General features: G+C 42.8%; 1 protein-coding gene across 1 annotated transcript; it reads right to left on the bottom strand.

Moving 5' to 3' along the window:
• Positions 1 to 6,313: 6,313 nt before the first annotated feature.
• On the bottom strand, positions 6,314 to 15,450 carry CKAP4 (cytoskeleton associated protein 4). The gene is made up of 2 exons (XM_060245576.1): positions 14,668 to 15,450; positions 6,314 to 9,114 (listed from the first exon to the last, which is right to left on the bottom strand). Exons 1-2 carry the CDS (start codon positions 15,022 to 15,024, stop codon positions 7,804 to 7,806), a joined length of 1,668 nt encoding a protein of 555 aa, XP_060101559.1. The 5' UTR covers positions 15,025 to 15,450; the 3' UTR covers positions 6,314 to 7,803.
• Positions 15,451 to 21,958: the final 6,508 nt, after the last annotated feature.

The following is a 21,958-nucleotide window of genomic DNA, read 5'->3' as shown; positions in this document are numbered from 1 at the left end:
CCGTAGGTTAACAAAGCATTTTAAACTGGTTACCAAGCTGATGTGACAGTAATTTGTTCACCCTTTCACTTGTATGGAAGGTTACTGAAGGAGATAATTGTTCTGGTGGAATAGAAGAGACCTGGATTCACATATGCACACAGCTATGAAACTAGCTGGGCAAGCTAACTTTAAAAGCTGACAAAATAACTGCACAAATGAAAATGGCACAAAATCCCACTTGTATAAATAACTAGAAAAATGGGTACCTTCTTCTATCAATTGCTGACTGTAATAAGAAATTTGGCACATGCCCCATGTAGTAAGTGGTCTTTTGGTTTTCATAAGTTATATAAATGCACTTTAACGTTCTGATAGCAATACTACGTTGCATATTTATTTAAATATTTATATTCTGCCTTTTTTCATGCCTCAAAGGGGGCATACAAGTCACAAGTAAAACATTACATTCTTGCTTCTTTTGACTGATCTGTTGAAATTCTGCTTCCCAACTTGTATTGAAGAATATTGGGAGAAGTTAAAATAAGATGATCTAAAGGGGGCAGAGAAACTCTGTTCTATGCATGTTCAGGGTAAGTCTATACCCAGATCTCTTTAACCTGTTAGGTTTCCTATCTTTGTATTACCAGTTTGTGTTTTACCATTACTACGATAGCTGATAACATTCTCTGCCTTCTTTCCAAATTGAAGCTCTGCTCATTTCTATCCTGCTATTCCCCCTCCAAGGCACTCCGAACAGTGCATGTGGTTCTTCCCTGATTATATTGCTTATACAAAAACTCTGTATGGTGGGCTAGGTAAGGTTGAGAAAGTGACTGACCACTAGCTATATGTAGCACTGCTAACTGGAGAGCCAGTTTGGTGTAGTGGTTAAGTGTGCGGACTCTTATCTGGGAGAACCAGGTTTGATTCCCCACTCCTCCACTTGTACCTGCTAGCATGGCCTTGGGTCAGCCATAGCTCTGGCAGAGGTTGTCCTTGAAAGGGCAGCTGCTGTGAGAGCCCTCTCCAGCCCCACCCACCTCACAGGGTGTCTGTTGTGGGGGAGGAAGGTAAAGGAGATTGTGAGCCGCTCTGAGACTCTTCGGAGTGGAGAGCGGGATATAAATCCAATATCATCTTCTTCTTCTTCTAACTGTACCCCATTCCATTGTCTGATGAGGTGTGCTTTTAGCACATGAAAGCTTACATTCTCAATAAAACTTGGTTGATCGTAAAGATGTTACTAGACTCCAACTTTGTTCTATTGCTTCAGTCCTACACAGCTACCCACCTGGATCTGACCCAGAGTCACCTAGTGAACTCAATGACTGAGCAGGTATTTGGACGTAGGTCTCCCACTGCAGTAAAATGGATAGTAAAAAGTTAACTGGAACTTGATTATGGGTTGGAGGGAAACTTCACCCCCTGGCCTGTTCTCTTTTCTTGCTTTCAGTTTCTAAGTCTGCAGTTGGCTGTAATAAAGCAGTTGTGTTACTGTAACTCACGTGAGTACCAAGATGTTTAATTACCACAGCAAGATGACAAAACCCAGATTCTTCACTGATGCTCTAACTTCTACTCAGCACTGGTTCTCAGACAGAGATCTTTTACATTACCTACTCCCTGGTCCTTTTCTAACTGAACTACCAGGGGCTGAACCTGAGATGCCCAAAGACTGAACCTGGGACCTTCCACATGCATATCAGAAGAGGTTCTTCCACTGAGCCACAGCCCCTTTCAAGAACATCTGCTTTGCATACAGAAGGTCCCAAGGTTCAATTCCTAGCATTTTCAGTGGAAAGGATCAGATAATATGTGATGTGAAAGACCCGAAACCCTGGAAAGTCAGCCAGTGTGAGTAAACAATACTGACCTGGATTCAGTACAAGGCGGCTTCATGTGTCCACTTTCATCCTGGCATGCCATTCTTCAAGGCACAGCCACTGTTAAGGGGGAAAAGAACCCTGACAATCCTGCTAATAATAAATGTACATTTTTTAAAAACCACATAGTGTATATGAACCTTTAACAAAATAATGAGAAAAGGTGGAATGTTTACAGCAAAACGGCACAGAAAGTTCACACTGAATTCACAAACGAATTCCATGGAAATTGTGCTTGTTATGCTTTCGGCCTGGCCTCATAACTTTGGGGGTTTGATTGCACCACAAACCAAAGCAGTAAAGACAAGAAAGACTTCTGTGGAATTTTGTATATTTATGTCTAGCACAGGGCGGGGGGATCTAGTGCTGTCTTGTAGAAAGAATAACCCTCCCCTTGTCATTGTGGAGAATGACAAAGTGGGTGGAAATGACTAATGTTCCAATCAAAGCTGTTCCCTCAGCTATTATGTCTACTAAAATAGAAAGCCATTTCTTTTAAAATGCTCCATTACCTGTTTAAATACTGAACTCCAAGAGTGTCAAACTTTGTCACAAAAAGAAGATTACTGTGATTTTCTATCTCTTGGTTTCTATTTCTTGTTCTTGAGTCTCAGTTTAGTAAGAGAGACAAACTTACCCTGGCAGCTTGGTAACTGAGTTTTGGGGGGCAATAACTTCTGCATTAATATAGTCACATACTGTGAGTTTTGGGGGGCAATAACTTCTGCATTAATACAGTCACATATATAACAGTTCTAAAGCATAATGTTTGGTCTTATCCCTGGCATACAGATGGATGGATAAATAGATAGATGATAGAAGAGTTGGTTTTATAGCCCCACTTTTCTCTACTCTAAGGAGTTTTCCCCTTCTCCTCCCCACAACAGGCATCTTGTGTGTAGGTGGGATAGAGTTCTGAGGGAGATGTGACTCGTTCAAGGTCACCCAGCAGGCTTCATGTGGAGAAGTGGGGAATCAAATCTGGTCCTTCAGTTTAAAATCCACTGCTCTTAACCACTACATCCTGCTGAGGAGAACGTGCACTTCCATGAGTATAGTTGCATATATTTTCTGTCCTTGCTGCTATGGATGATACAGAGAAATCCAACAGGCAAAGCTTTCCTAATGCGGAGGGGAGCAGTGGGAAAGATTCACTTTTAAAATTTGCTGTTAAAAACATAAGAGTGGGGGTAGAAAAGAAAGTCTCCTCTGATCTGCTTCTGCTTTCACCTTTCCACATGGCTCCCATCTCACTTTCTGAGGAACCCAGGCAGCTAATTTCAAAATGTTGAAGGCTCACTGAAGATTTTTCACATGCATATTAAAGAACTCAATAATAGGATAAATTAGCTCTGAGAATTGTCATCTCTGTATCCAGCTTGAGGAAGTCTTCTCACATCCTGCTTTCATTCATCCCAGAAAATTGTCATAAGACTTTGAAGCAACAAAATCTAAATGTGTTACCTTGATATAAATGATGTGTTAAAAGTATTCAGCTGTGTTGGTTTGAAGCCGCAGAACAAAGTTTGAGTTCAGTGGCACCTTTTAGACCCACGAAGTTTTATTAATAATACAATTAATAATAATTTGAATAAATAAAATTAAGAATAAAACTTTTCACAATTTTTCAGAAGTGTATGTGCACAGGAAAGCTTACACCTTGAATAAGACTCTGTTAGTCTTCAAGGTGCCGTTGGAGTCAAACTTTGTTCTGCTGCTTCAGACCAACACAGCCACCCACCTGAACCAGCTATAATTGTTAGGCTGCCACCTGCTGGCTGTTCTCCTACATAGGATGGCCAGCCTGGCATCAACCAGAACCCCAGGCTTTTTCCATTGTGGTTGTCGCTCTAGGGACTGGACTCCCCTAAGAGGGGAGGGGAGCCCCCTTCACTGGAGATCTTCAGGAGATATTACAAGGCTTATTTATTTGACAGGGATTTTAATGGGGGTATGAACAGGATAGAAGAAAGGGAGGTATTGGTGGGGCGTTATTTGGTCATTCTGTTATGTTTTAATAACTTCTTGTAAGCTACCATGAACCAAGATGAAAGGTGGGTATAAATAGGGGGGGGTGCTTAACCCCCAAGTACTGCCGCCCCACTTGCTGTTGTTGCTATCCCCCATATAGAAGCAGCCTAGTATATAGAACTGCTAGATGTCTGTCATTTGCACTGGCCATTTTAATGAATGCAGTCACTCATTTAAAGTTTTCTCTGCCATAAAGGTTTAAGTATCCTACCACCCTTCAGCCTGGGAGCACAGCTCCTTTGTTAACCATGAGACATGGATTGAAAAGGAAAGCCTAAAGTTCACTTTTGATTCATTTAAGTTACCTACTTGTTGTAAATAAGGCATCTTGGGCTGATTGTCTAGCTAAAGTCACAGGATTGTGACCAGATTGTCTAGCTAAAGTCACAGGATGTGACAAAGGGCCAAGAGCAAAGGCTCAAATCCAGATTATAAATCCCTGCAGCAGGGGAGAGACAAAAACACTCAACCTAGGTGTTTCAAGTCAGCAGCCATCTTCCCTTAGTTCCTTCTTCTGCTGTTGGGAGTTCCAATATTCACATTCCAAGTACCTTTCCCATTTTGGAATATATTATTCCACAGCCTGACTGGCAAATCTAGAGCTGCAACCTGAAAAATGTTTTGAAACTTAGATCTTGGGTTAGGATTGCTAGATGTGTGTTGGAAAACATCTGGAGATTTTGGGAGTAGATCTGGAAGAGGGTAGGGTTTGGGGAGGGGCCTCAAGAGTCCACCCTTCAAAGCAGCCATTTTCTCCAGGGGAGCTGATCTCTGTCAGCTGGAGATCAGTTGTAAAATCAAAAGATCTCGAGGCCCCACCTGGAGGCTGGCAACCCTATGTTGGATTCAAGCAAAACTGCATTTCCATTCTGGCATTGTTTAATCAAGTACACTGAAAATCTTGGCTTTACATACAGGTTTAGACTGGTGGAGGGATTTGTCTACTCAATAAAAAAAAAAAGTGGGGAAGAACAGAGAACAGAACTGAAGGCAGTCGCAAAACCAGCTGCCCTGAAAGCTGTTTAATGCCCTGATCAGCAAGTAGTTTTCTCCAGATTGCCACTTTGAGATAAACAACAGTTCCTCACTAGCAGTTGCTCCATCCCCAGGCTTCTGCTTTCCACGGTTCAAGCAATCGATTTCCTACCAGTTGCTGCGCAGCTGCATTTTGACCCATGGCTTCCTCCAATTTTCCCCGAGGCTTCTTGATCTTGTTTTTTGGAGATCAGGAAGCCTTGGGAAAAACTGGAGGGAGCTGTGGGTCAAAATGTATCACTTGAGCCACGGAAAGAAGCCTGGGGGCAGAACAATTGCTAGTGAGGAATCAGTAGAAGAGTAGCGGGTCAGGATCTCATCCCTCTCCCTAAAATGGGGTGCCAGGTTCCATCACAACACCCCCTCTAAGTCTCTTTAATCTCCACATTGGAAGCTGGAATGGAAGCAGGAAGAAACTGAGTGGGATCACAGGCTTGGGACTCAGAGCTTCTTAACAATTCTTCTTCTAATAAAACATGAACTCTGGCCTGTTGTGTTTTAGCTCAAAGTAGCATAAAAGGATGCAGAACCATCCAAGAACCGCTGCCAGACCCTCTGAATTACCACCAATTTGTCACATACCCTTCACCCATGCCTAGTTTCTGTTCGATAACTTAATAAAACAGTATGTCTATTTCATACATGAGTCAACAGATGCTAGGCTAGTCTCTTGATGAATGACAACCTAAGAAGGTAATCCCACCAGCCCAAGAGCTGGTATGGTCCATCAGTTACAAGCACCAGATATTGAGCAAGGAGGCCTGCAACCAGTTCCCCCCTCTCATACGAAACTCAAGTGAGTGAATTTGGGCCAGTCACTCTTCCCTGATCTACCTCACAGGGTTATGGAGGAAGGGCCAATTTATACATCATCCCGAGCTCTTGGAAGAGCAGGATAGAAATCTAATAGACAACTGCCTCTTTATCCAAATATGATGTTTATTCTCTTTATCCAAATAAGATGTTTCTTTTTAAAAATCTCATTGAACTGAATTAAGGTTAAACACAATTCAAACAACTATGTCCTTCATAAAAGATTTTCTTAAATCATTTTTATTCTCCCTAAATTGATTTTATGTTATGAGGGAATAGCCCCATTTCCTGCACTTTAGTCAGTACTTGCAGAATAAAACTGGAAGTGGATTTTAAACTATGGAAAGTTATCAATTTCTCAGTGACTCATCTTTTTTGCCATTGGAAGGCTGTAGAGAAAATTCAGCTACAATCTCTTTCTCTCTTTGTGCACCCATAGTCTCCCCCAGTATGTTACAAAAAGTGCACCCAGAACATGAATCTGCTGAGCCTGCCCATTTTTATTTCTATTCATTTTCTATAGGGAAGCAGAACTATTTGTGGACTCTACTATAATGATACAAAAAAGATTTTTTTTCCAGTAAAGTTCCAAGTGTTTATTAGGTATTCCAGATATTGGTGGGAGAAAAACTTAATTTCACAGTCAACTACAGTTGTTCCAAAACTCAAAGGAAAGTCAGCAAAAACAAACAGACAAATAACACTATCTCAGCACAGTGCATCTTTTTTTTTTTTTCATTTTAAGGCTTACGGTCCCTTGGCAGCATCTTCAGAACACACACATTGACATATTTTGCACCCTTTACCCAAGTACTGTTTCTGCTACTTTTGTAAAAATCACCATGGGCAGATCTCTAGCAACTTGGGAAAGTCTGCATACATCTCAGAAGCATTTGGGAGGGAGAAAAAAGCTTCCATCTATATATGGGTTCCTTTCTAATGTCTCTAAACATTTCAGTAAACAAAGTAAAAAAAATACAGAACTTTCTAAAAGGAGGTAAACAAGGATCCAGGCAGTTGTACAGTTCAGTGGTTCATATTATTATTTAGAATGTTTCTCATTCTTTCCACGAGTATCCATATCCACTATTTGATCAAGTTTGAGGTCCAGTTCTGTTATACTGAAGTCAATGATAGAAGATCAGATGCGTAGCATAGAACTCAAAGTGATACACACTATAGACTGCTGCATATCAAGGGGAAGTTTTAAAAAATGGTATGGAAAGGAAAATTCTTGTGTACCATCCCGTCCTACCCTTCTTTTTATGGCATATTGTCATTTATCTGGTTTCAACTCTCCAACTCTGGAGCAATGAACCACAAATTCAGAAAACATATTTTAATCTATCACAAAGTGAGTGGTCCCAAGAAAAATTGAAAAGTAGTGTTGTGTTTGCTGAAGGCAAAATGCTTTCATTTATTGCAGGTTCTTATTCCCTGTGATCCACTCAAAGCCCCAGGATAAGGAAACGTGTACAACAATATGTGCTCTTTGGTTTTGCTACAAAACAGTAATTCTTGTTAGAAGAGCTATATATTGTAGCCTAATTACAGATTCTGGGAGATCCAAATCCTAAATTGGATTATATAATCTTCCTCCATACAAGACTTTTTCTGCAGCTACTGTAAACACAGAGAGAAATTCAGAGCCTTATGTACACAGAGCTCTTGCATACAACAACTACTTTCATCTATTTCAATGCTGGTAGCAAAGCTACATGCACCAAAAAATGCATACACAGGTTTTCCTCTTCCACTCAAATGAACGGGCATTCGTTTGTATAAGGGACCCCCATGTCTTGAACTGGATTGAGGCAAAAATAGTCATAACTTGCCTTCATTCTCCCCTACGCTACTAAGAAGCAGAACCAAATTAATTTATCCTAGCTATTTTTTGTTAAAAGGTGCTGAACTGTGTTATGATTTTTTTTTCTAGAGACACTAATAGATCTTTGTTTCAGATCTATCAGTCATTCCACATCCCCCATGAGAGCTTTGGCCTATAAAAGCAATTTTTTTTTTGGTAGTTCAATTGTTATACACGCTCAGCTCTGGATACTTAGATCTTCTCGTGTATTTTTTCTACTTTCACAAACAACCTGTCCAGGTCATTCCTTAAGTCATCCAATGTGGTTTTCACTGACTGCACATCATTCTCGTTGGTTTCTATTTTCACAGAGTAAGCGACTAAACTATCAACTGCAGTTCTGAGCATCTTTAAATCAGATTCAGCCTGTTTAACAGAAGAGCGCAGTTCACCGACAGAACCTTTCAGAGAGGACAGTTCTAGGTGATCTTTAGATTTCCCCACATCCATTGGAGGCTTTTCTTGGTCCAGCAGAGCACGAACTTCATTCTGGATCCTATTGAGTGCATCAGCATTGTTTGACAGGTCGCTCATACTTCTCCGTAGTTCATCAATGTCACTGTACATAGAGAGCTGAGATTCACTCAGACTCCTTACAGTATCTGTCAGTGAACGCGCATCACTTTCTAAAGAACCCCGGAGAGAGCCAATACCTTCTTCCAAAGCAGCCAGCTTGCTCTCATACTTGGAGGCAAGAGATTCCATCATTTCTACATGCTGGGCAGTTGGTGAACTCAAAGCCTGGAGTTTCTCTTCTATGGTCCTGAACCTGGAGTCATATCTGTCCTTTTGTTCCAGAATGTCTTCAGGGACTATATAGCTTTCTTGTGCATTAGCAGAGGTTTTAATGTGCAGCAAGTCTTCACTGAGTCTCTGAAACTCATCAGGAAGACGTGCAATGGCCTCCTCTGCTTTAAGTACCTTTTCTTCCAAAGCTTGTAAGGAAAGGTGCTCCGTGTCAGCTGCCTCTTTGAACTTGTCATGCTCCTGTTTGAGGTTGATAAGTTCCTTGACTTCGGACAACACATCTGACTCCATTAAATCAATAGTGCTTTGCAGTGACTCTATGACCTTCTCTTTAGCTCTCATGGATGCTTGCATCTCATCAACAACACTTTTCAAAGCTTGTAGTTCATGTTTGTATGTCCCAGGTTCACCCAACAAAGCTATGTTTGCTTTTACTTCATTTATTTCCTCCTGGCTCCGTTTTTGGACATTGGTGAATTCCGCTATGTTGTCATTTATGGACCTCGTAAGCTCTGTCAGCCTTTCTTCCACAGTGTTTTCCAGAGAAGTGAAATCTCGTTCTCTGGCATCTTTCACAACATGGATGCCATCAGACAGGTCTTTCAGGATTTCATTTTGTAGTTTCTGGAGAACCTCGCTGATGCGATTGATCTCGCTCTCCCCCTGTCTAACAGCCTTCTCGGTGACATCTTGTTTTTGCTGAGAGTTTTTTACCATCAGTTCAAAACCTCCAACTGCAGACTGAAGAGACTGTATCTAAAGAGAGAAAGAGGCACATGGATTAAATTTAGATGTCTGCTTTGGTGCAGATTAGAGTGCCTACTATTATCCTGCCTGGGGATCTGAAATCCCAGAAGGGAAAAGACAACTTCAGAAAAAAGGGGTTTTCTTTCCCCCACCCAGATCTTTTTTCAAAATATATACACTGAAAATGTCTGAAGACTTTTCCCATGTTTTTCCATAGAAAATCTGGACATTTTTAGGTTGCAGTTAAAAAACCCTATGAAACATTAACATTATTAAAAGACTTAAGTCATATCAATGATGTTAAGTTGACCTTAATATCTAAATATGCTGATAGTCTTGTCCACTGTGTGAGTGTTTCTGTCCGAATGTTTCTAATTATTGCTACTGCAAAACTTGACCCCAAATTCTTCATAGTTGTTTGTCTTTAAAGCTACAAAGAAAGCATTGTAGTGTGTGTGTGTGTGTATATATATATATATATATATATGTATATGAAGTAGCCATGGTTGTTATTACAACAAAAAACCAACCCTCATCCTACACCTGAATGAACTTTGTACTTCTGCTGAAAATCGCCAAGCGGCACTTAAAATAATGACTAATGGAAATCCTAGGTGCCAAATTAAATTTTTAGGCACCATGGCTTCTTAATGACTGGGATTTTCTGGACCCTGCTTTAGATGCTAATTAGATTATAAATTATGCATTTTATGTTGCCAAATGAGTAAAAGAAGTTTAGGTTTGGTAGCAAATTAAGTATTATTCACAGTCCAATTTTTCACAAAATGTCTACATTTTCCCCCTTTAAAAAACTGGAGGGGAGAGGGGAGGGTTTTGGGAGGGGGGATTGTGGCTCCAAAATGCAGATTTCGCTAATTTAAATGCTTGCATGAAACAAGACAATAGTCCAAAACATTATGACTCTTATCAGCCTTAACAGCTGAGACTTCTACAAGTGCATCACTTTGCAAAGGATATGCAAATCTATCCATTCTCCTGGGCCAGCAAAGGATGGGCCAGCAAAAGAGTCCCATCCTGAAGATTATTTGGTCTACAGCAAGTGAACCAAAAGAGCATATACCAGGCATGGTCAAACTTGCTTAATGTAAGAGCCACAGAGAATAAATATTAGATGTTTGAGAGTTGCAAAACATGAATGTCAGATTTTTGAGAGCTGCAGGAAGGAAGGAAGGAGTGGAAAGAAAGCAACTTTAACTTTAAATGTATTCTCCAAGCTGCTGGCTGGCTTGGTAGCTATAGGACGCCACCACTGGATGAAAGGGGGCAGGGACTACCTTGAAAGGGACTTCCCTTCCACCTTTCTACCAGCCATGGTTAGCCAGGGCCAGGAGAAAGGGCGGGGGGACACCCAGGAAGGGTTAAATGGTTGCCAGCCACTTAGCAACCTGTCAGTTTTGCTTCCCCCCACTTCGAAGGGGAAAGTGAAACTGAGAGGTTTAATGGTGTGCAGTCATTTAAATCTAACAGCTAACTGGTGGTCTCTGAACTACTCAGCTACAAAATTTAAACAGCTGGCCCCGAACAGCCAAACTGAACCAGTCAAAAGTCCGGTATATATCTGGGGGATGCACTTTCCCTGAAAATCGATTCACAAACTCCAAACTGGCCCAAGTTCAGTTCAAATTTTGGTTCATGAACCAATTTGTAACCATCCCTAGAGGAGACTATTTCCTTTCTGTTCCTGCTCTTATGTTTTCAACAGCAAATGAAAAATGTGGATCTTTGCCCACCATTCCCCTCCACATCAGAAAATTCTGCCTGTTGGACTTCTCTGTATTGTGTGTAGCAGCAAGGACAGAAAATATATGCAATTCTACTAATATGATGAATTCTATGAATTCTCCCTAGTATGATGTAGTGGTTAAAGAGCAGCAGACTCTAATCTGAAGAACCAGGTTTGATTCCCTACTGCTCCACATAAAGCCTGCTGGGTGACCTTGGGCCAGTCGCACTTCTCTCAGAACTCTCAGCCCCACCCAAGGTGCCTGTCATGGGGAAAGGAAGGGAAGATGATTGTACACAGCTTTGACACTCCTTGGGCGTTTTCGCACTCACCTTCAGCCGGCGCGACCCCCCTCTTCACCGCGCAGGATCTGCGCGGATTTCGCACTAAACGCCGCGGAGCAGCCGGAAGAGCCGGAAACTCCCGGCGCAAAAGCCGCGCAAACGGAAACTGCTTTTTGGCAGTTTCCGTTTGCACCGCAAAAGCGCTGGGAGTTTCCGGCTCTTCCGGCTGCTCCGCGGCATTTAGTGCGAAATCCGCGCAGATCCTGCGCGGTGAAGAGGGGGGTCGCGCCGGCTGAAGGTGAGTGCGAAAACGCCCCTTATGGTAAAGAAAAGCCAGGTATAAAAACCAGCTCCTCTTTTCTTCTTCTTCATCACAGCACTAAAGTTTGACCTAGTGGGACAAGCGGGAAAACCCTCACATTTCCTTTCGCTGTCTTCAAACAGTCGGAAAGTTATACTGAAGAAGGAAACCTGTAACTGCTCTGACATTTTAAACAAAGTTCTGAGCATGCTCAATTCATACCATTTCTGTTGCATCCCTAGTTCGAGTAAAGTCCCTTGACAGTTATACCACAAGAAAAACGCAATAGCTTCTGCTGCCAAATGAGGCTTGTTCTCAGCATAGAGGACAATTTTTGCTCTAGTGCCAGCAATCTACCATTCAGCTCCACGCAGTTCACTGCAAACCTTCCTAATACAGGCAGACACCACATGGGAAAATCTCATAGTTCCAGGTCTGGGTGTGTGTGTTCTGAGCTGAAGATAGAGCTAAAAGCTCTCATGCAACAAGATAACTAGCCAAATACAAAACCCATCAGTGCTCTGTTTCTGTTACATTTGACTGAGCAACACAGAAATGTTCAAAAATAAGCACAAATATGCCCCTTTTAGCCCACAGAAGCGGCAAGAGGTTGACTTAGGCCAGGCTGATCTTTTTTTGTCTTTTTTCATTTAGTTTATTTATATCCCGTCTTTCACCTAAATGGGGACCCAAAGCAGCTTACATTGTTCTCCTCTCATCTGTTTTATCTACACAATAGCCCTGTGAGGAACATTAGGCTGAGAGTGGCCCAAGGTCACCCAGCAAGCTTCCATGGCACAAGTGGGGATTCGAACCTGGATTTCCCAGGCTTCACTTCATCATGCTGACATCTTATTTTAAAACAGCACACTAATACTGGCGTCCATGAGGTCAAGGATGGGTTCACCAGAGTCCCTGGGCACAGGGTTGCTCCACTTAGCTCATTAATTAGTTTTTGGCACTGGATTGCATAAAATGTTAGCACAATAATTAACCTCTCAATTAATGCTCAGGCCAGGCAATAAAACAATGTCTAGCACTTTTAGAATGCTCTAAGCATGACAAAACTATCTCCAGCCAGTTCAAGGAATACGCATGCAGCTGATTCTTCACAGAAGCAGAATCAATTCTCTCCAAGTTTGATCCTGGAGGAAAGATTGTAATTATGGAGTCCTGCAGACCTTAAAGTACCAGAGGGACTCTTGGCAGTACAGTTCAATATTTATCAAAGGCCTACACAATAAAGGGGGGGGCATTTTATGCTGCCTAAAGTTGCCTCGTGGTGTTGCATCACCATTAGGAACAGCACATAAAGTGGATTGGTGTTCTTATGGGGGGGGGGATGCCTGGCTGATCCAGAGAGAGGCTTGGCTCAAGCCACCTGGAGAGAGGCAAGATTTAAAACAGGAGCTTCCTCATTCTTAGATGCAAACTATACATTATGTGAGAGATCTATAATTAGCTCAAGTTTTCTTTTAAATCAAAAATAGACAGCAGGGGAGCCAACATTTGGATCAAGGCCACAGTGTGGCTAATCATTTTATCTTCTGGAGTTGCCACTAGAAGGTGGGGGGGGGGGGTGAGAGAAAGATACAAAACCAACAGTACTGGCCTTTCCTCCTCCTGCAGCTAATATAAATCACCCCTCCCAGGAGTGACTATGGTGGGGGTGGTGTTGTGTATAATAAAGTTAAAAACACACACCGTAGCCCCATTCAAAATTCCATCCCTCTTTGCTGCTCAAATGCCCAGGTCCCAATGAACTTCTTTTTGGGGAGGGGGGGAGGGGAGAAAGTAACCAGATTTGCAATGCACCTTCTTCCCTGAACCTCAGATCTTCTTCTTTCTGTCCCCATCTTTATTAAATATTTTGTCTGCATTGCAACACCACAAGGCAACTTTAGGCAGCATAAAATGCCTCCCTCCCCTTTTATTGTGTAGGCCTTTGATAAATATTGAACTGTACTGCCAAGAGTCCCTCTGGTACTTTAAGGTCTGCAGGACATAATTACAATCTTTCCTCCAGGATCAAACTTGGAGAGAATTGATTCTGCTTCTGTGAAGAATCAGCTGCATGCGTATTCCTTGAACTGGCTGGAGATGGGAAGGTTATAAAACCACCTCAACTCTTCACTGAGCAGCTCGTCCAAATATTTTAATGACTTAAAAAGAGAGAAATGTTGTTTATGCATGCAGTGTCTTAAAGAAGAGAGGCATTCCTCTTGAACTATTGGGAGATGAAAGGTGAATGAGGCAACTGGTTGAATCAGCAGTTGAATTAGTACATCTGTCATTTACTTCCCAAGTTCAAGAAGAAGCCAAACCCACCAAGGTTATATAAGATAGCCCTGCAATTCATGGTGTGTTAGACTAGTGCATCTGTGTCCTCAAGCAATTGTGTCATGAGGCTCTCTGGCTAAAACCCACTCGGCCAGGGACCTATTTGAGCCTTCAAACACATCAGGAAAGAAGGGGGTGGGGTGTTTTTACAACACCAACTCTGGAGTTTGAGTTTACAAGATTCTTTCCCACAGCTTCCCAGCCGAACTTTCACTTGACCCCCCTTCTTTTTATTCTCTTATGCAGAGAAGAAGCCAGACGGGCTCTATGTCAGATTAAGAGCTGCCCCACCCCCACTGGGTTGGATAAACTGAGGCGGGCCTGAGGAAGAAAGACAGAAATGGGTCGGACCAGACTTGCGCAGAGCAAGAATTCCCTTCCAAAGAAAGCGAAGGGGGCAAGCCATAGACTTTAAACACAGACCAAATTAAGACAAGAGTCAAGTAACAATTTTAAAGCGTAACAACATTTATTCCAGCATAAGTTTTTGTAAATCAGCGCTCACTTCCTTCAACACATGGAGTGTCTATTTTTAAAAAGCAGCTAAATTTATACTTAAACCTTCCAAAAAAGGGGTACAAAAAGCTTTTTCCGTAACTTGAACTCTGGAGCATAAATGTAGCTGCTATAGACCGACGCTCCATACATTGCGCTGAGTTCAGCCATGAGAAAAATTGTGCTGGAATAACCGGTTCTGTTCTCATAAATGGCAGTGGTCTTCTGCTTTATTTCCCTTGTTGCAAACTCATATGCCGCCCCACCACCACCACCGGTCTCTCAAACACGCTCCCCATCGCCTTCCCCAGAGGCCTCGCACTGCAAATTCTGCACACGCACAACCCCATCCCTCCAAAGCCCCCCCCCCCTTAAAGCAAGAACTCCCCCCCCCTCACCTTTTGGTCCACACCGTCCAAGGTGCGGGCCAGCTCCTCTCGCTGCCTCGCGAAGCCTTCTTGCCTTTGGCTGATGTGGCTCACTTCTTCCCACAGGCGATGGGCGCCCCAGCCGGAAAGGCCAGCCACTGCCAAGAGAGCCAGGTAGAAGAGCCCGCTGAAGACCTTCCCGAGGGTCAGGGCGGAGGAGGATTTCCCCGCGCCAGGCGCCGAGGCGCTCCCCTTGGCGCCCTTGGGATGAGCCTGGCTCTGCTGCGGGTGCTTCTTCGCCACGTCATCGAGGAGGCTGGAATGGGCTCCCTTTTCGGACGGAGAGGAACCGCCGCCTTTATTACTCCTTTGTTTGGCTGAAGACATGCTGGGTTGCACGGGAGCTTGCTCCAAAGGCGGTCACAGCCGGCTGATGGGGCTCGGGCGCTTCACCAGAAGACCAGCGGCGGCGGAGGCCTCCGAAAAGCAAAAAGGCGATAGCGGTGAGAAGAACCAAAGCTTCGCTGCGCCTTTCCATTCAATTTAGGCATCGAGATTGCAGGGAGAGGAAGGCGGGAGGGGAGATTCAGGCGGGCTTCTTCATCCCCGCCCTGCCGTGCACCCAGCACCGCCTCCCCAGTTCCTTAGCACTCGAGTGCGCTGCCACGCAGGCGGAGCGGAAAGCAGCAATAGCCCCAAGCTCCAGGGCATGGAACGATTTCTCCGTTTCCTGGAAAACTACAGTTTTGCAGATGTCTTCGGGGGACGGGATGTTGTGTATTCCTGCTCCTGCCGGTGTATGCATGCAGCGGCCTACCCAGACGGAAATAATAATAATATAAAGGCCTGAAATCTATTACAGGAACTCTTTTCTGCAGCCTTACGCTGGATTAGGTTTTTACAAGCGCACCCATACCCAAATTTTACTCTGTTCAAAGAATCAGGTAAATGTGCAGGGATTGCAGACGATCCGATACGTGGTTTACTTGGAAGCAAATCCCAGTTATTCAATGCAGTTTATTTTCAAATACTGTCGCACAAAATTGAAGATGTGCAGCCCGATGCTGTGCATATTCAGCCGGAAGGACCCAGAGTATTAAGTGGCGTTTTCTCCTTGATCAGGCGCAGGATCCGAGAGCAACCTCCATTCTTGTTCTGTATGTACGTGGATCACAACCATTCCATGCAACTGGAAGACCTTTCGTTTTTCACGAGTGTGCTGCTGAAATCCAGAAAATGTAAAGCCCTTTTTAATGTGTATTGTTTTATGCTTAATCTGCTGCATTTCTACTAGTCATGCAGCTGTTAAAAGCCCAGGACGCAGAAGCCCTGATAAACAATTATGGGAACCTAAACCATTATAGATGGTTGTTTTAGCCAGCAAAGTGTAGTGGATTGGGTTCAAATCCTTGGTGCATGCAATCTTGACAAGTAATTGTTTCTCGGTCTACCTGATCTCGCAGGGTTGTTGTGTGACTAAAACACTGTAAGCTTATTTGCATTCCCTTGGGGGAGCAGATGACTGGCTGGGGACTCATGGAACTAGGCAAGTCATGTCAGTTGCACCTGCAGCTCCTCAGAATAAGGTGAGATGAAACTTGAGTTAAGCAGGAAGGATCAGTTTGTGATAATTGATTGATAATGAGGTGGAATTAACTCTACATTGCCTCAGTCCCCAAACGGTCTCATAAAGCTGGTGCAAACGTGGATAATGACAGCCCTGTGAGACTGTTAAAGAAGTCTGAAAGTTCCCAATAAACAAGGGAGCCTCCTCAACTCTTTCTTGACCACGTTGGGCCAGATTTATTACCAAGAAAACAACTGTGGTCTCCACTGCACAATTGTTGATAAAGCAGGAGCTTCTACATGCAGTGCATGTACTAAAATGTTTTGCACTTTCTAGTTTGGATCATATTATTAGATTATTGCAGAAGGCGAGTTAGAAATATCATGCTGCCCAACTCAAATTCCAGGTGTGATGTCCCTTTTTTCAGAAGACTGGAATGGAACTTTCAAATAAGCATGCATAATATCTTAGGTAGTATTCACTCAAAATAGCTGCTAACTTGTAAGCAAACTAACCATAGTTATATTGACTGCTTCAGTACTCACTTGGTCCAGAAATGTTGCCTGCTGTTCTAGGAACTGTGCACAAAGTGACCTCTTGCTTCTTCACTTTCCCCCTGTTACCCTGTGGCTTTATTTATTAGATTTTATCTCATCCTTGTTCCTGAGGTTCTTTTCCCTCTCATTTTACATCCTGTCATAAAAACACATTATCATCCAGATGATATAATGGTAATGTCTACTTAAATAATATCTAGTTGAAGAAATCTTGCTTGATCATTACTTTCAGTCTCTAAACCAATTTTAAAAAGCTGTCATAAATTTGTGTACAAACAAGAATCCATTTGTTCCAAAGGAAAAGGGAGCAGAGCAGGCTGATGTATTTGTGTGTCATAGTAGGCATTGTTATTTGGAGCATCCTGGCAGAAAGTCAGTTTTGTGTAGTGATTAAGTGCACAGACTTTAATGTGGGAGAACTCAGTTTGATTCCCCACTCCTCCACATGCAACTGCTGGGTGACCTTGGGTCAGCTGTTCTCTCAGCCCCACCTACCTCACAGGGTGTCTGTTGTGGGGAGAAGAAGGGAAGGAGATTGTAAACCACTCTGAGACTATCAGGGGTGTCAAACTCATTTCTTTTGAGGGCCAGATGTGACATAAATGAGACCTTGTCGGGCCAGGCCGTGTTGGCTATTTAAGATTAGGCAGCAGAGATATAAACTTTTTTAAGAACACAGACAAACAAAACTGGTAAATATTTTTAAAACAACCTTAAAATAAAACATGCTTAAAACATTAGCATTTGTTAGTCTTAACGGTGCTTTCTTTGTATTTCTCCAATGGGATCCAGGGAACTGGGCAAAGGAAGCCTGGGACCCTGACCTCCTTTAGCCACTTATTTATTTCATGTTACAACTATGCAATTTCACTGTATTAAACACATTATTAAAGCATTTGCATAAGCACACTCTGTCTTGCAGAATTAAAGGTAGGTGGCCAGTGGTAACTCTATAAAATAGAGATGTCAAACCCAATTTGTTATGAGGGCTGGATCTAACATAAATGTCACTTTGTCGGCCTGGTCCATGCATACCATAAAGTGTATCATGAGGTACTAGAGATATAAAGTTTATAAAGGTGATTTCAGATGCTGAATGGCAATAGCAGGTGAATGACAACAGCAGGCTAGATTGGATTAGGTGTGATCTGCAGAGGAGTAGTAGGCATGGAAATTACCAGCAGTTCAGGAGGATTCAGTCCAGGAGGATACAAAGAATAAATGGGCATAAGTCTGACATTAGAAACCACAATGTTAAAAAAACAGTGAGGGAAGATTTAACCTTCCAGGACATTGCTAACCTAAGAGTAGCAATTTCAAAGTGAGATTAGAAAGAGAGACTGCTGAATTGCAACTGATAATGAAGCTCAATGCATCCTCCAGGTATACATTTCTTTGTAAATCAGAATACCTTTTACTCCTTTGCATTCAAATGAGATCAGCCACTTTCAGAGATGGTTGAAGCCTGAATCAATAATAAGAACAACTATTTTGTTCCACTCCCCCCCCCCCCCCAATCATGCCTTTAAAAACAAAGGTGGCAGGTAGAAATCTCACAGTTGTAGCATCTCCCATTACTGTCTTTTAACCATCTTACCAAGACAACTGCCAGTGTTAAATTTCTAACCCAAAAATACAGGAGTATTTCACCTGTTCCAACGTCCATTTTGAGATGGTTCCTATGTTTTATGCTCAGTTTTATAATAACTTCCATAAATACCAAACCCTATTGTTGACTAGAGCCAATGAAATTTAAAATGCTGTACACAGTAATGATGCTGTACTACTGTTTAATAATTACTGCAACCTGAATATTTATCTTTCCTCTTTAAATCTTCTGTATAACGGGGAGATAAGTCTCCACCTGTTTCTCCTCAGTCTTCTTGTCCGCTCCTATCTTCCTTGTGCTCTTCAGAGGCCTTGTATCTGTTTATCTTGCACTAGATTTATGTTAATCCTCTTTTGCCTATCTCATAACTGTTGGGGACAGCCCTTACCCACCCTGAATGAACAGATTACCTTTCTGATTGGATCTCACTGCAAACAAACCTCTCCTTGTACCACTTTTCCTCCCCACTCCCCTTTCTGTTCTGGGATGTGCACTTAAATATGTCTATTGAAGTTAGCTTTGCCTTTCATCAGACTGCTGTCTCATTTTGCTGACATTGCTTCATTACACAGGTATCAAAAGGTACAGGGAATATACAGTGGAAAAGTTGGCAACTCTAACAGATATATTCATTTTCCCCCTGCCATTTCATAGTTTACTTCCTCATTATTTATAATTTGCCCTTTTTTCCCTGAAACTCAAGGCAGATTACATAGTGTAAATTAAGTACAATCATCAGGATGGGACATTCAATGAGCAATACAATATGGTTTTGCCTACAGAAATCTGAAAGCAAATAGAAATCTCAAATAGTACAGTTTTATTTACCTGTGCAGAAACCCTCTTGAATAATTCTGTTTTGGATAGCTTGTGGAAAGCCAGGAGACTGAGAGCCCTCCTACCCTTGTAAGGGAGGCCATTCCATAAGATGGTGGCCACAACAGTCTATAGCAGGGTTTCCCAAACTTTTCTTTTTTGTGGCCCGGTTATTTTTACACTTCTGCTTCATGGCCCATTAAAATCTGTGGGTGGAGCCGGGAGACAGGAATTATGTCATTTACTGTGGTGTCAAGGACCAAGTGATGTCACTTCTGGGGCACACTGAACTAAAATTCCACCTTTTCCCGTGATGTCACTTCCAGGGCACTCTCCCAAATCTGCCTCTTCTTCGGAAGTAAATTCATTTTCAGAAAAATCTCTCTGAAACTCATGTTAAGTCAAAATGGGGGTGGAAAGTGGGCAGTCCTCACTTTTCACCCCCACACCTGCATGCACCTATCTTTTTGTATATTCTTCTCCAGCTTGCAAGCACTTCTAATGCCTATGTTCAATTGCCTGCACCACCTACACATCCCTTCCTCAACAGCACTAGCCAGTGTATGCATTGGGAGTGCTGTTGCCATTGCATCAGGAATGCCAGCACTATGTACCACCCACACTGGGCCCTGGCAGCTGCTCTACCTCAAAATATGCTGACACATTCAGTAGGACCTTCCTTCAGCTGCTACTACTGGAACCCTGCCTCAAGCTACAACCAAGCTTGCTTGGTTTCAAGAAAATCTTTTGACAGCTATTTTTCATACTTTTCTTTGGTTGAAACATGAGGAAATTGCTGTGAACGGTAGCAAAGACTTGTACTGCAACTAATGAATTAATTTCAAGTTATATGAGGTTCATACAAGCTTTTCTGCAGTTATCCCAAAAAGGATATTTATGAGGAACTTGCAGCTTTTTACTGGCTGTGTTTCCCATGCCTTTAAAAGCAACCTGTTGTGCAGATACTTAGCCAGTGAACTACTTTCATCCTTTTTAATATCTACAGGAGAAGTTTAATTTTGGTGTCAGACAGCTGTTAAAAGCAGGACCTGTAAAATGGTGCCAAGTTCATAGTACCATCTCTTCCAGTGCTGCTGAGATATACCGCAGTAATCTCCAATCATTTCTTTCTGCCCCACACCTCTTACTCTCACTCACTCACACAGAAATCTCATAGAAGGCCACCTGACTACAACTGGGGGTGCCAACTTTTCATTGGCAGAGGTCCTATGTCTGCAACAACAGTATGATGAACAGAAAAATTTCATCCAGTAAAAATGGAAGGAAGGAAGGAAAGAAAGAAAGAAAGAAAGAAAGAAAGAAAGGGAAAGAATGAAATGGAAGGAAAGAAAGAAAAAGAAAGATAAGAAAGAAAGAAAGAAAGAAAGAAAGAAAGAAAGAAAGAAAGAAAGAAAGAAAGAAAGAACATAAACATAAGCGGAGCCATGTTGGATCAGGCCAGTGGACTATCCAGTCCAAAATTCCCTCATACAATGTCCAAAAAGCACCAGAATGTCCACCAGTGGGGCCAGGGCACTAGAAGCCCTCCCCCCAGCACCAAGAATACAGACAGAGCATCATTTGCAGGGAAGGAAGGGAAAGAAGGGAAGGAAGGAAAGAAAGAAAGAGAGAGAGAAAGAAAGAAAGAGAAAGAAAGAAAGAAAGAGGGGGGGCAAAGAAAAAAAAGCCTTCCTCACCATCAGATGACCCCAGCCAGCAAAATTCTGCCCACGGGTCACTCGGTAAAAAAAATAGCTACTGGAATGCCCACTCCCCACCCCTCCCAGCTGAAAAAAAAAACATCCTTCTTTGCTGCCCAGGCCTCCCGGGGAAATCTCCCAAAAAAAACATACTGCAAGGCACATGAAAGCTCATACCTTGAAGAACACTTCATAGGTCTAAAATGCCACTGAGAGCGGGGGAGAAGGAAGGAGAGGCAGCCCAGCTCCTTTTTGCACAACACAGAGATGGGGCCGGACTAGCTTTGCTGGGGGTGGGGCTAGCTTTGGCTTTTCTTGTGACTCAGTAGTGAGGCTTTTGTGGCCCGGTACCGGGTCGCAACCCTGCAAATGGAAAACACTGGTCTATAGAATATAAGTATAGGTTAGAAGATGACAGCTAATCTAGCAGGTTCTTTTGCAATATTTGGAAGACAATAATGCTGGGGGAAGGTGAAGGCATCAGGAAAATAGGAAGACCCAACATGAGGTGGATTGACTCCTACTAAGAGGAGGAGGAGGAATTCAATTTATACCCCGCCCTTCACTCTGAGTCTCAGAGTGGCTTACAATCTCCTTTACCTTCCCTCCCCCACAACAGACACCCTGTGAGGTGGGTGGGACTGAGAGAGCTCTCACAGAAGCTGCTCTTCCAAAGATAGCTCTGCAAGAGCTATGACTAATCCAAGCCATTCCAGCTGCAACTGGAGAATCAAACCTGGTTCTCCCAGATAAGAGTCCGTGCATTTAACCACTACACCACAATGGCTCTCAACAATGCTGAGGAAAGGTGAAGGCAGCAGGAAAAGAGGAAGACCCGAGATGGATTGACTCAATCAAGGCCCTCAGCTTGCAAGATTTGAGAATGGCTGTTAACGATAGGATGTTTTGGTGGACATTTTATTCATAGTGTCACCATAAATTGGAAACAACTTGACAGCACTTAACACGCTCACAGTGCTGGTAAGATGCTGCCTTACTGCTTTCAAGCCCAAACCTAGATTTCGAAACACTGGATGAGCACAAAACCTATGGAAATACACAATGCCATCCT

The sequence above is a fragment of the Heteronotia binoei genome, chromosome 8 (genome assembly GCF_032191835.1).
Source record: "Heteronotia binoei isolate CCM8104 ecotype False Entrance Well chromosome 8, APGP_CSIRO_Hbin_v1, whole genome shotgun sequence".
Classification (NCBI taxonomy): Eukaryota; Metazoa; Chordata; class Lepidosauria; order Squamata; family Gekkonidae; genus Heteronotia; species Heteronotia binoei.
The sequence above is the reverse complement of the archived record's forward strand: the minus strand, read 5'-3'. Positions and strand labels throughout refer to the sequence as shown.